Here is a 14,211-nt window from a genome sequence, read left to right on the forward strand (position 1 = left end):
TAACGCATTTGCCGCTATAAAGACCACTTCCAAATGAAATACAAATACAATACGTGACATAGAATTGAGGGCAGCCTAGATTGGGCTCCTCAGTGAGCAAAACATTGTTAATATATATATATATATATATATATATATATATATATATATATATATAGGTTGGTGTGATGATAAATTTTGCACACTGTGCACCGTCCACTACTCTCTCGGAAGAAAGTTCACATTCTCCTGTAACTTCATCTCTCTTAGCCCCAAATATTTTCCTAAGCACCTTATTCTCAAACACCCTTAACCTTTGTTCCTCTCTCAAAGGGAGAGTCCAAGTTTCACAACCATACAAAACAATCAGTAATGTAACTGTTTTATAAATTCTAACTTTCAGTTTTTTTCATAGCAGACTGGATGGCAAAAGCTTCTCAACCGAATAATAACAGGCATTTCCCATTTTATTCTGCGTTTAATTTCCTCCCGAGTGTCATTTATATTTGTTACTGTTGTTTCAAGATATTTGAATTTGTCCACCTCTTTAAAGGATAAATTTCCAATTTTTATATTTCCATTTCGTACAATATTCTGGTCACGAGACATAATCATATACTTTGTATTTTCGGGATTTACTTCCAAGCCTATCTCTTTACTTGCTTCGAGTAAAATTTCCGTGTTTTTCCTAATAGTTTGTGAATTTTCTCCAAACATATTCACGTCATCCGCATAGACAAGCAGCTGATGTAACCCGTTCAATCTGTAATCCTGGACTTTCCTAATAACATATTCTAGAGCGAAGTTAATAAGTAAAGGTGATAGTGGATCTCCTTGCTTTAGCCCACAGTGAATTGGAAAAGCATCCAACAGAAACTGGCCTGTACGAACTCTGCTGTACGTTTCACTGAGACACATTTTAATTAATCGATATAGTTTCTTGGGAATACCAAATTCAATAAGAATATTATATAAAACTTCTCTGTGAACCGAGTTAAATGCCTTTCTAAAATCTATAAATAACTGATGTACTATAACCTTATATTTCCATTTTTTTCTTCAATATCTGTCGAATACAAAAAAAATTGATCAATAGTCTAGTCGATCTATTACGCCTAAAACCACGCTTCAGCAAGGATAGCAGATATTTTAGGGAGAGGTAATATACATTATTCTGAGTAAAATTGTTCATATAGAGATGTGTTCAATTTTCAATGGGCGTGGAGATACAGCTGTTTGAATGTTACACAAAAAAATTCTTAGCTATAAGTGGTAAGAATGAACGACAGATGACTACGTACTATTGACTATATGCATAGGAATAGTACGCGTCTCTCTTCTGATGTCGTTTGTGTGCAGCACTGTTCATAATGAATGTAGAAAAACAGTTGTTCTTTGTTTCCTTGGCTACAAGGATGGGCATGTTCTTCCAGCATGACGGAGCCCCTGTACATTTCCCGAATGATGGATCGGTCGCGGTGGACTTCTCACTGTTGTTGATTATGATGATGATGATTATTATGTAGACAAATATGGTGGGGAAGGTATGAGGAAATTGAAATGATAAAATAACTGTGTTTATTTTATAATAATTATTAATTTAATGTAACAAAATACATGTTTCTTAGACACTTTCACATGAACTATGTCTACAACATAACTTAGCAATTACAATACTGACATGGGAATAAATATTCTTGAGTTAAGTACAAACACGTAACCAAAATGGAACTGCGCGCCCACTACAGTACATGGCAAACTGTGATTACTTAGATAAGCAACATAGAGTTTGTTATTAAGTTATGGGATAATTCATAATACTGAGCGTCAGATTCTGATGTACAATCACTCATCAAAACCTGACAATTCTCATTTGACGAGAGTATTCGGAAGTGGAAGAATATTTACAGAGTTAAAATCAACATTTCGTTTTCATGTCACGGAATATACAGCTCGTTACAAAATTTCACCGACAAAATTCTACAGCGTGTTACACTGACGTAATCTTTGCTAAAATTATTGAGAAAGCAATGCATTTGGTCTTACTGTTTTTAAAGGGAGAGGATGGTATTTTTTGGTGAAAAACGAGTAAATTAAAAAAAAAAATTCTTTAAAATGATCTGTGATATGTGTGGAATGCATAGCATAATATTTTGTGGGTATTTGTGCTCATATCAGATTTGAGACGTCAGTTTTGAACTTCCTGCGTAATGGATTTTTAAATCACTCGCCCCCTTTTATCGGTTTACAGTAACTTCATTTTTTTGTTACATTGCCAGACAAAAATGGATATAATTTCTGAACTATTAAAGATACATGCATGAAATGTAGAACACATATTGTTTAGAATATTAGGAAACTTTTCTCTGTAACAGAATTTTGTTAATTGATTTCATTTTAAAACTACATCCGTTTGTTTGCAAGAAAGTAATTGAGAAAAGTGTTATTAAATTTTAATTATTTATTTTACAAACGTAGGGACTAATACCAAAATTATGTTACAGACAGTTTGTAGAGCATGCTTTTGCAAATACATTGCAAAAAACGGGATGAATCTATCTTTAAAAATGGTTTAGATATATCGGTTTTAGTAAAATCCTGCATTGGGTATTTTTTTTTTCAAATCAGGGCCCCCAAATAATTTTTTTTTTCAAAATATTTATTTTTGGTTGAGTTGCTACAGGTATGAGCTCTCTACATACAAAAAAGTAATTTTATACACCATATAGGAAAAAAGTTAAAAAAAATACCGTCCTCTCCCCTTAAGATATAAAAGTATAAAAATAGTAGCTAATTTTGACGTCATATGTAACTATAAGGATGATGGTAAAAAAATCCCATAATGTATTCGACTCAGTCTGGCAGAATAACATATTGATGTTAACAATTCCACGGAGTCATTAAATTACCGATAAAAGTCGATATTTTCAACTCATTTTTTTTTTTCTGAGCTTTCAGTCAAATACCTACGTCGTAGAAATTTGTCAGTTGAATTATGTAACGACCTGTATAGTAGACGTGTATTTTATTTAAAATATTGATTATAAATCTTTAAAAATTTGTGTACTTTTCAATAGCGCGTACACGAACGCTTTAATTTTTAGAAACATTTCATCTGCTCTACAAAACGAACCAGATTTTGTTTACTTTATCAGTAAACAGATTGTCTCCGATCTTCCAATTCCATAATTAAAAACTAAACTAATATATTATGAATTGGGATATACTAATAAAATGATAAAAATGTTACTAATTATCTAATCATAAATACATAATAATAAAGAATGTTGTCGCAGCTGTTTTCGGACCTGCAGAATTCAGCAAACATCATCTCTAGAGCACTCAACCAAAGCTCTGGTCTTGCAAACAACGAATAAAATATCGCTATACCACAGTCTACTATATACAGTCGCGAAGCTTGAGGTGTTTTTTTTTGCAAATCTCGTGATAAAGCGCTCCAAGCGGTTAGCAACTAGAAACAATAGACTGTCCATGGTCGACTTTGGACTGTGTCGTATTTCTATCGAGTGCTAGCTCGTTGCGTATTTCACATTGATGCTTGTGAAATGTTCGTTATTGGTTATAATGAAAATGTTAATGGCTAAAATATAATAACTGGAATAATAATATGGGACAAGGAGGAGACGTTTGTAGTGCTATAAATTGTAGCAACAGTAAGAGAAAGAGGCCAGAGTTATCCTTTGTCCGATTTCCGAAAGATTCAGAAAGGTTCCTGGGTTTCCACAAGAATGCTGTGCAGAAACAAAACTGTTAATTTGAAGTTCTTTGTGACTGTTAGAATACATTATATCCTTAAATTTCACAATGAAATGTTTCAGTCTAACCGAAAGGACATTAGATACCGGTTAAAGTTCTGTCACTTAGGCTGCTAAATTTCCAGAGAAATAAAGGTTAGGTCTACTTTTGTTTTTCAGAGGATATATTTTTAATTGTAGCTATTAATTTTGTTATTATTTTTATGTGTTATTTTACTAAAGACGTATAAAAATTAAGTTTGTTTTAATGAAATTTATTGATCACGTTTTATTTTCAATTCTGGTGGGATTATTATTGCTTAGGCCTACTTTTTTCTTCAAAGGATATGTTTTTAATTATAGCTGTTAATTTTGTTGTTATTTTTATCTGTTGCTTTACTAGAAACGTAGAAAAAGTCTGTTACAATAAAATTGATTGATCACGTTTTATTTCCAATTCTGGTGTGATTATTATTGCTTAACCTCATCCCACTTTGTTAACTACGTAAGGCTACACTACAAGTACCGGTACACGTAAGTTACTCCATTAATTCATATTTCCATTATTATTGTTGTAAAGAGAAATGCAAATTAATATTTATTGGTTTCATAATTAATTATCGCTATAATCTTGAATGAGTGAAGCTATTATAGTAAATTTCAGTTCGTTTTGCACAAACAAAAATAATATTAACCTATTTTTTGCAGGTATCTTCGAGTTTATGGTAGAATTTAATATACTTAATTAAAATAATAAATTAACTTTATGCATTTAATATTTCAATAATGGAAGGAAGGTGTTAATTTTTCCAAAAGAACACGATAACGAAAGTGTAACATATTTTGTCGGCTGCTAGGAGAGAGATCTGCGATGATGAGGCGATAGTAGGATCCTAGTGGTGGGCAACTACCCATGTTTGCATTTTTACTACATATTGAGCTTCGCGACTGTATATAGTAGACTGTGGCTATACTACGTGTACAAAAGCCTGATCCAAGATACTTTTCATTTTGGACTGGATACAATCCGCATGTTAAAGCCGTCCGTGGTGGAACAGTGTTGCCAACGCTGCTCACATCTAATTCGCTGGTCGTTCCTTGTAGGAAAGGATCCGGACGCGTGAGACAGGGCTAAGGCAACCGAAGGCCCGAGAGTTTGCCACCAGGGTTGCTGTAGATGCGTTCCGAAAGGGGCAGGACCCCAACCAGGTGTCGCTCCAGTCCCTCCAGCATGGCCGCACTGTGACCGATGCCCCGGAATGCCAACGTGGCATCTCGGCCCGCATACTCCAGCAGGATTTCTTCCCCTCCGGGATGCTGTGGACGAAATAAAGGTCAGTCATCAACTAGAATTTTGTATGCCTCGAAGCTGAGTTTTCTATAGCACTAAAGATTTTTTTTTTGACGAAAAAAGTGGAAAAATGGCCTAACTTTCAGAGGGAAGGTAGTTTTGAATGTAAAGATTTCATATAGGACGCCAGCTGATTTGGAAACATATTAGAAAAAATAGGTAAAAATAGGAAAGAATTCATCAGTGTAGGTAACCTGAAAATGATTATTTAACACGTGAAATAAAAAAGTAGAACGCTTAAAATGAACGCGAAACGCACATTTCACTTATATTCAAGGCATATAAAAAGCCTAACCTAACCTAACCTAACCTAACCTAACCTAACCTAACCTAACCTAACCTAACCTAACCTAACCTAACCTAACCTAACCTAACCTAACCTAACCTGTCACAAAATCGTATGTACAAGGAAATACCAAAAGCTTAAGGGGGGAACGGATGAGAAATAACATTATGTTACTGAATTGCCTGTAACTTTCACATTTTTGGACCTATGATCTTGAAATTTGAAATAATCGTTTTAAAAAGGGTTTTCTTTACCTTAATTTTTTTTTCAGAATTTTATGAATAATAATTTTTATTTTTCAAATTCTTAATTAAAAAAATTAAAATTATGTACGTTTTTCTAAAAATTTGCTAAACCAATAAACCTAAAACTTTGCACATGTGTTACCAATGCCTAAAGTTATATTTCCCTGCGACCAAATACTTTATTTAGACTTTATATTATTTAAAAGAGTATATTAAGTATCAAATTTTTTTTTCTAAATTTTGTAATGTATGAAATTTGAAATAATCGTTTTAAAAAGGGTTTTCTTTACCTTAATTTTTTTTCAGAATTGTATGAATAATAATTTTTATTTTTCAAATTCTTCATTAAAAAAATTAAAATTATGTACGTTTTTCTAAAAATTTGCTAAACCAATAAACCTAAAACTTTGCACATGCGTTACCAATGCCTAAAGTAATATTTCCCTGCGACCAAATACTTTATTTAGACTTTATATTATTTAAAAGAGTATATTAAGTATCAATTTTTTTTTTCTAAATTTTGTAATGTATAAAACTCACAAATATTAACAAATCGAAATTTTGTTGCAGGGAATTATAGATAATACAGTTTTAAGCTTGTGTGAAAAAAATCGTATTTTTACTCCTCTTGGTTGCAGAGAAAAAAGGTACATAAGCATTGAAAAATGTGAGTTACGGAAAACGACGTTTAAAGTTATAGTACTATTTATCTACTATTTCACCCCCAACTCAATGTTCTCCACATCCATAAGAAAGTAGTAAGCCACAGCCTTCCTAACACTGGTCAGATAGTTTGCCTGTCTGAATTCCAAGAAAATTTCTATAACACAAAAATTCGCGACGCTATGGTATTTAAATTTTAAAGACCACTTAGGTCCTTCAGACAAGCAAAATATTTCAGTATTTAATACAGAAAAGTATGTACTATTAAAGCAATAGAAACATAATTTTTGTCTCAATTTCGTGTCTGTTTACCCTCAAACTAACCTAATCTAACCTAACCTGTTACAGTTTCCGTATCGTGGAACTTATAAAAATGAAAATTGGAAGTTTCAGTGTCGTGTACTATAGAAAAGATCTCGAAGCTTATTGTTTTCATTTTGAGAAAAAGAAGATATCATACAGACGTGGACAAATTATTAACAACATTTACGATTTTTATGATAATTGTGTTTTCAAAATTTGACTTTTCAATTTAGACTACAGTTGACAATTTTTCATATTTCTATCATTACAGTAGATAGAAATAGGCCTATGCAAAAAATGTCAACTATATTTTAAATTGAAGAGTCAAATTTTGAAAAAAAAATATATAATGAAAATCTTCAATGTTGCTAATAACTTGTAAATGTGTAAAAATATCAACTGCAGTTTAAATTGAAGAGTCAAATTTTGTAAAAAAATATATAACAAAAATCTTCAATTTTGCCAGTAACTTGTAAATATGCAAAAATGTCAGTGCAGTGTAAATTGAAGAGTCAAATTTAGTAAAAATATATTATAAAAATCTTCAGTTTCGCTAATAATTTGGAAATATCGGAAATATCAACTGTAGTCCAAATTGAAGAGTCAAATTTTGAAAATATACAATACAAATCTTCATATTTTTTAATGTGTAAATACGCAAAAATGTCAACTGTATTCTGAATTGAAGAATCATATTTTGTAAAAGATATAGAATAAAAATCTTCAATTTTGCTAATAATTTGTCCACGTCTGTAATATTAACATGGAACCTGTAATATAATAATTTAAAATAAATAAAATGTTGCGATAATCGCCTTCCCGCTAAGATCTAGGCCTATGCGGAAACTTCAAACATTAAATCACCGTAGTTTTTGACAAACATTTATTGCATTAGGTTTTCATAACATTTTTAGTTTCCGGGAAACCAGACATACTATTTTATGAAAACTGAAGTACGATACTTATACAAGGGGCAATCAATAAATTCCCGGACTGCCCTGAATGTAGGGAACACACAGGACATAGGAAACTGAGAAGTTATCTATAATCAGGGAAACGCCTGAAATTTATGCTAAATGCCTCACTTGAAAGGCAGAGAAGAAGAGATAGGTCAGTTACTTCTAGACGTTATAAGTGGCACTCACCTCGTTCAAGAAGTCTGTGATGTCGTAGACGCGGTCGTAGATGACGACCCAGCAGTCCGCGTTGTGGTCGTGCCAAGACACCTGGTCCAGGGACACTGTGGGCGGCGTGGGCTCGCTGAGCCGCAGAGCTGACACGGCAAGGCACAGGGCGTCGCCCGCCAGCGACAGGAGACTCGATTTCTGTCCGACGGCCAGCGCCGCGGTAGCGTCTTTCCTGCTTATCATGTCTGTAAGCACAAGAGAAAACTTCTAGCTGTAGCGAGTCAGTTGAGAGGAAATGACTTTCGATTGTTCGGCTTTTCAAATAGCATGTAACGTGGTTGCTAGGTTGGGTTGCTAACGATTCTCAATCTATATATATATATATATATATATATATATATATATATATATATATATAACTAGCCGTATTCGTGCGCTCCGCTGCACCCGTTAGAAATAAATATAAAGTAATTACATAATTAAAATAGGACGTTTGATCCAGGGAACATTCGTGTTTGATAGAAGGATAAATCGTTTAATATGTTACCTAATTTAAATTGCATCCAAATAATTAAAATGCGATCATTTTGGTCCAGAAACACTCATTTGGTGCAATGACAATTTCTTTAACATGTTTCTTAATTTTTATTACATGCAACCATAGTTCAATGAAGATTGACATCATTTAGATTTAATGTGTATATTTTATTTTACTTGTTATAGGTTTCGATTGAATTATGGTAATAACTTAATTTTAACCCTTGTTTTCTACGTATTCAGTAAATGGCGCTTGGCCCACTTTGGTTCTGAACCCTTCAAAGAACTTAAATTATATTATATAATATTACATATTATATTATATTATATTATATCAGAAGTTACTGTAATAATATTATAGCATTATGTCCATCGAGAGAAACTACACTTTCCAATGGTGAAATAATAATTAATAATACAAATCGGTTAATTTAGCATCCGATATTACTTCATACAAACACAAACATTCTCTGTAGGCTATCTTTCATAGCTTTCGATTGTTGCTGTCCAAGGCCCCTTATAGACGAAGTCATTTGTTTTTTAATTCATTACACGGCCTTAGATGGCAGTTATTTTAATTTTAAAACTCATTTATCTCATTAAATATCAGTCCTATCAAAATTTTTCAAGGAATAAAACTTATCGCAAATTATTTTCAAAGAAACGTTTGTTATGTAACATTTTTCACAAAAATCAATAATAAGCGAGATATTTCGATTTATTTAATTCAGACTCCCTTATAACCCCCCTTTTAAATAATGTATTTTGACTGCCATATAGCCTAAAATCTAAGTTACAACGAATTTAATTTATATTCCAATTTTCATCGAATCCGTTCAGCCATTATCGCATGAAAAGGTAACAAACATCCAGACATGCATACAAACAAAAATTTCAAAAAAGCGATTTTCGGTTTCAGGGTGGTTAATTATATATGTTAGGACCAATTATTTTTGGAAAATCGAAAATTACCAGAAGAATTTCGGCTACAGATTTATTATTAGTATAGATTTGAACTGGTAATGGAAATTATGGGAAAACGGCTGAACGGATTTTAATAAATGATCCCTCATTGTGAAGCTTGGAACCCAAAGTTTTTCAGAAAAATAGTAGTTTTCAGTGAAATGTCAATTTTCCTATATCATTTTCCTATTTTCCAAAATCCATCTTTCGTCAGTTTTGAGAACTAATTAATTGCATTTCAGAATGAAACAAAACACACACTACAATAAACAATAGACTATTACACGAAGGCCATGATCTACAGGACTGCTGACATACTTAGAGTTCAGATGGGTCAGATTCTTTCACATCATAATGCCAATATGTCGATCTTCATTTGTGTAATTTTTTGATAACGTATATAAAATAATTTACAGGTTTGATTCTCTGGTCTGTAGTTTTCCGAGTACAGCTGTGTATTGGATATTAAGAACTACAAAACTTAAGAATGTTTGATGACATTATTACCATTAAAATGAAATATTATTATAGTTAATGCAACACATAATGGTATACTGATATATATGAAAGTGAAACCTTTTGGGGCTTTAAGTAAGTAGACGCAGAGAAAGAATATTTTATATGAGATCTTCATTTCTATAATTTACTGAGTAAGTTACTGAAAACTATATAAAACTTACGTAAGGTAACAATATTGTTATTAAAAATGAAGTACCTACATTTATAGTTATTAATAAGTGGTGTGGGTCTTTTTCATATATTTAATGGCAGTGTGATATAGATATTTATATGTCTGATTCTCTAATTTTCCTTGGTAGTAATTGAGTCATGCTTCCTATTTTAGCTGCGTCTTTAAACTACATCAAAATTAATTTCATATTTATTTGGTTTAATCGATTAGATTTGTGTTCGCTGCCAAGCATATTTTGTTGTAGGGAAAATGGCAGGGGGAGTATGTTTCATTATTATCGAAGCAAATAACTTTCAGAATGTCTGGTATTCTTCATTGAAAATAAATCTGAAAAATGTTTATTTGAACGTCTAATGAACTTAGTTTGCAGCATTTGCTGTACTAGCCACTAGTAATATCTAATCTTCCAGTAAACAACATGTTGAAAAGTCAAATTTGCTAGTAATATAGTAGTAAAACTGTAGTTATACGAGTAAAAGTGTTAAGGATGGGTGCCATTTGTATCGAAGAAGCTGTAGATATTTGCTTGTGCATCGCTTTCAACCCAAAAACCCAAGCAAATATATGAACTAAGTTATAATCTTTCCCGAAAAAAGTTGAGATGCTAAAAAAGTAGATATCCATACCAGTAAGATGGTTTCACTTGCATATTTTCTAGATAACATTGTGAATGCTCCACGTTTGAGTCTCGCTTTAACCTCTAAATTAGCTAAAGAAATACAAAAAAATATATAGTGTGAGCCGTGAGTAAGTCATTAGTTTCAGGGGGTTACAGGATTGTTTCCGATCTCTCATAACGAATTTGAATGACGTCATGTGCGTCAGGAATTACACCGACAGCTGAATTGCGGCGAGAGGTGACAAACCAGTAGTGAGTGATTTCATAATCAGAGTGCACGGTGTATCACAGTAGCAATGTCTAAGAAAATCGAGCCTTTTTGGGAGGGGTACATAACAACTATTTCCGATGCCAAGTACAGTTACGTGAACGTCATAGGAGACTGCAAAAAAACGTGGTTTCGTTATTTCCAAGAAAGGCATCTTGTGTGTACCTAATAAGCCAGGCAAAGCTCGGATTGGATTAATTCCAGAGTGGAAAAAGCAAGCAAGTCACAAGTCGCCGCACCCCACGAGATGATAAAAATTAATTCCATTCGAGCTTTACCAATTTTATTAAGTACACACAAGATGCCTTTCTTGAAAATATCGAAACCTCGTTTATTGCAGCTTATTTTATTTTCACTTAACCTTTAATTTGGCCAAGCTTCATTTCTCACACTAGTTTATTAAACCTTGTCGGACCGTAAAGAAAACAACTATCGCAATGTCCATATTTTTATATGTTGTACAATATTATAGTATTGTGAAATTTTAATTTTCCTACCAGTTTTTTTCTATTGTTCTATTAAAATTATAGCATATAGCCTATTAACCTGTTGTATCCTATAGGATACATTGTCAATTTAAGGGTTAACTGTACTTGGCATCGGAAAGGGTTGTTATGTGCCCCTCCCAAAAAGGCTCGATTTTCTTGGGAATTTCTGCTGTGAGTCGCCGTGCACTCTGACTATGAGATCACTCACTACTGGTCTGTCACCTCGCGCCACAGTTCAGCTGTCGTGTGACTCCTGACGCACATGTCATTCAAATTCGTTATCAGAGATCGGAAACAACCCTGTATTCTTTGAGATGTTTCATACAAAAAAGTTTAAAACAATTTTATCTGTTTTTGCTTCCTTTTAAAGATAAAAACTGTTTAATATGAAATATTTCATAGTGTGTTTTGGGAAAACCATTGATTTAATTCCGAATATGCTCAATCAGTTTAAGAAAGCAATGTATTATGATAGTAAATGAATGAAAGAATTTTAGTTTAGTCCTTTAAATGTGCTGAAATTGGATCTGAATATGTGTAATACTTTAAAATTCCTTTTGAGATTGAAAAGTTAAATTTGTTCAGATCAAATTTCTGCACATTTAAAGGCTAAATATAAAATTGTTTCAATCATTTATTATCATAATACACTGCTCTCTTAAACTGACTGGGCATATTGGGAATTAAACCAATTGCTTTCTCAAAAAGCGGTATGAAATGTTTCATATATAACAATGTTCATTTCGAAAAGAAAGCAAAAACGAGCAAAGTTTTATTCAACTTTTTTTGTTTGAAATGTCTCAAAGAAAATCCCCTGAAATTATTACTTTATTTGTGATTCACTCAGTATACGTAATCAATTTTTACTCTTAATAACGTGAACAAATTGTACTTTCCTCATTTCAATAAAGAACAAAAGAAGTTTCAAATTATATTTTTTTCCCTATAGTGTGTTTTTCTCGTCGTTACAGCAAACGGCCGCCACGATTGAAAGTTGATTTTACTGAATTCAGAGCTACCAACCTAGATAAGTATGTTGAAATATTACAAATAACTGCTCTAGAGCTATAATGAAAACCACTGCCCTCTATGTATGCTACAATCCAACAATGTAAAATTCATACGCAAAAGGCAGTGTTAATTAATATACATTATACGAAAGAATTACTGCATTTGAAATGTACTGAACTTTATTTAAACAACTCAAACTTCACTTAAAAAAAAAAAGAAATGAAAATTATTCCAATTAAACACGAAATATTACAGGTACCTGAATCATTTTTATTCCTTCACATTGAAGTTGATGGTGAAGTTTGTACGTTGGCCACACTGCTAACCTTTAGTCAACTGTTAATAATGTAACGTATAGAGATGGGTAAAAAAAAACTATTTCCTGTTCTTTGCTGTTTGCAAAGACCACGTGTAGCGCTTTCATCGACTTCCAATCGAAAGTAGATATAGTATCGGTTCCACATGGCCTTCGTGTAACAGTAGCCTATGTAGGACCGTTCAATTTAATTGTACGAATGAAATTCCCTAATAAATCTATTATTATTAGCCGCCCATTGATGGAGAATATGTTCATGGTGCCCAAACATAGTGTTAATTATATTAATATTACTTACTTACTTACAAATGGCTTTTAAGGAACCCGAAGGTTCATTTCCGCCCTCACATAAGCCCGCCATCGGTCCCTATCCTGTGCAAGATTAATCCAGTCTCTACCATCATATCCCACCTCCCTCAAATCCATTTTAATATTATCCTCCCATCTACGTCTCGGCCTCCCTAAAGGTCTTTTTCCCTCCGATCTCCCGACTAACAATCTATATGCATTCCTGGATTTGCCCATACGTGCTACATGCCCTGCCCATCGCAAACTTCTGGATTTAATGTTCCTAATTATGTCAGGTGAAGAATACAATGCGTGCAGTTCTGCGTTGTGTAACTTTCTCCATTATCCTGTAACTTCATCTCTCTTAGCCCCAAATATTTTTTCTAAGCACCTTATTCTCAAACACCCTTAACCCATGTTCCTCTCTCAGAGTGAGAGTCCAAGTTTCACAACCATACAGAACAACCGGTAATATAAATTCTAACTTTCAGATTTTTTGACAGCAGACTAGATGATAAAAGCTTCTCAAGCGAATAATAACAGGCATTTCCCATATTTATTCCGCGTTTAATTTCCTCCCGAGTGTCATTTATATTTGTTACTGTTGCTCCAAGATATTTGAATTTTTCCACCCCTTCGAAGGATAAATCTCCAATTTTTATATTTCCATTTCGTACAATATTCTGGTCACGAGACATAATCATATACTTCGTCTTTTCGGGATTAACTTCCAAACCGATCGCTTTACTTGCTTCAAGTAAAATTTCCGTTTTTTCCCTAATCGTTTGTGGATTTTCTCCTAGCGTATTCACGTCATCCGCATAGACAAGAAGCTGATGTAACCCGTGCAATTCCAAACCCTGCCTGTTATCCTGAACTTTCCTAATGGCATATTCTAAAGCGAAGTTAAAAAGTAAAGGTGATAGTGCATCTCCCTGCTTTAGCCCGCAGTGAATTGGAAAAGCATCAGATAGAAACTGATCTATACGAATATACCGCGAAAAATATTATCGCCTAAGATCTTATCGTTATTAAATTCTCCTAGATTATATGCGTTATTTTTACTAAAATCGTTTCACTTCAAATTGTAGTTATTTACTGTACTGTTTAACTGTAACCTACGAAAAATGACTTTCGTCGTCATAATACACTGAACAGCTAATTTAAAGGCGATTCAAGGGCTTTGAAACATGTTTCTGAAGCAGATGAGAAGTTGAAACTGTTGGCACTGATGTTGTTGACATATTCTTATGAAACTGTTTCTTTGAAACTGTTATTTTGGAACAGCTTCGTTCATGAAACAGTTATAGTCGAAACTCTT

General features: G+C 33.0%; 1 protein-coding gene across 1 annotated transcript in view; it reads right to left on the reverse strand.

Moving 5' to 3' along the window:
• Positions 1 to 1,540: 1,540 nt before the first annotated feature.
• Positions 1,541 to 14,211, reverse strand: part of LOC138711149 (cytochrome b5-like) — a 32,158-nt gene continuing 19,487 nt past the window's right edge. The window contains exons 2-3 of the mRNA XM_069842499.1: positions 7,728 to 7,954; positions 1,541 to 5,051 (exon numbers count right to left, since the gene is read on the reverse strand). Coding sequence (XP_069698600.1) covers positions 4,866 to 5,051; positions 7,728 to 7,952 — 411 coding nt within the window. The 5' untranslated portion in view covers positions 7,953 to 7,954 and the 3' untranslated portion in view covers positions 1,541 to 4,865. The remainder of the gene's footprint in view (positions 5,052 to 7,727; positions 7,955 to 14,211) is intronic.

This window comes from Periplaneta americana, chromosome 12, assembly GCF_040183065.1.
Source record: "Periplaneta americana isolate PAMFEO1 chromosome 12, P.americana_PAMFEO1_priV1, whole genome shotgun sequence".
NCBI lineage: Eukaryota > Metazoa > Arthropoda > Insecta > Blattodea > Blattidae > Periplaneta > Periplaneta americana.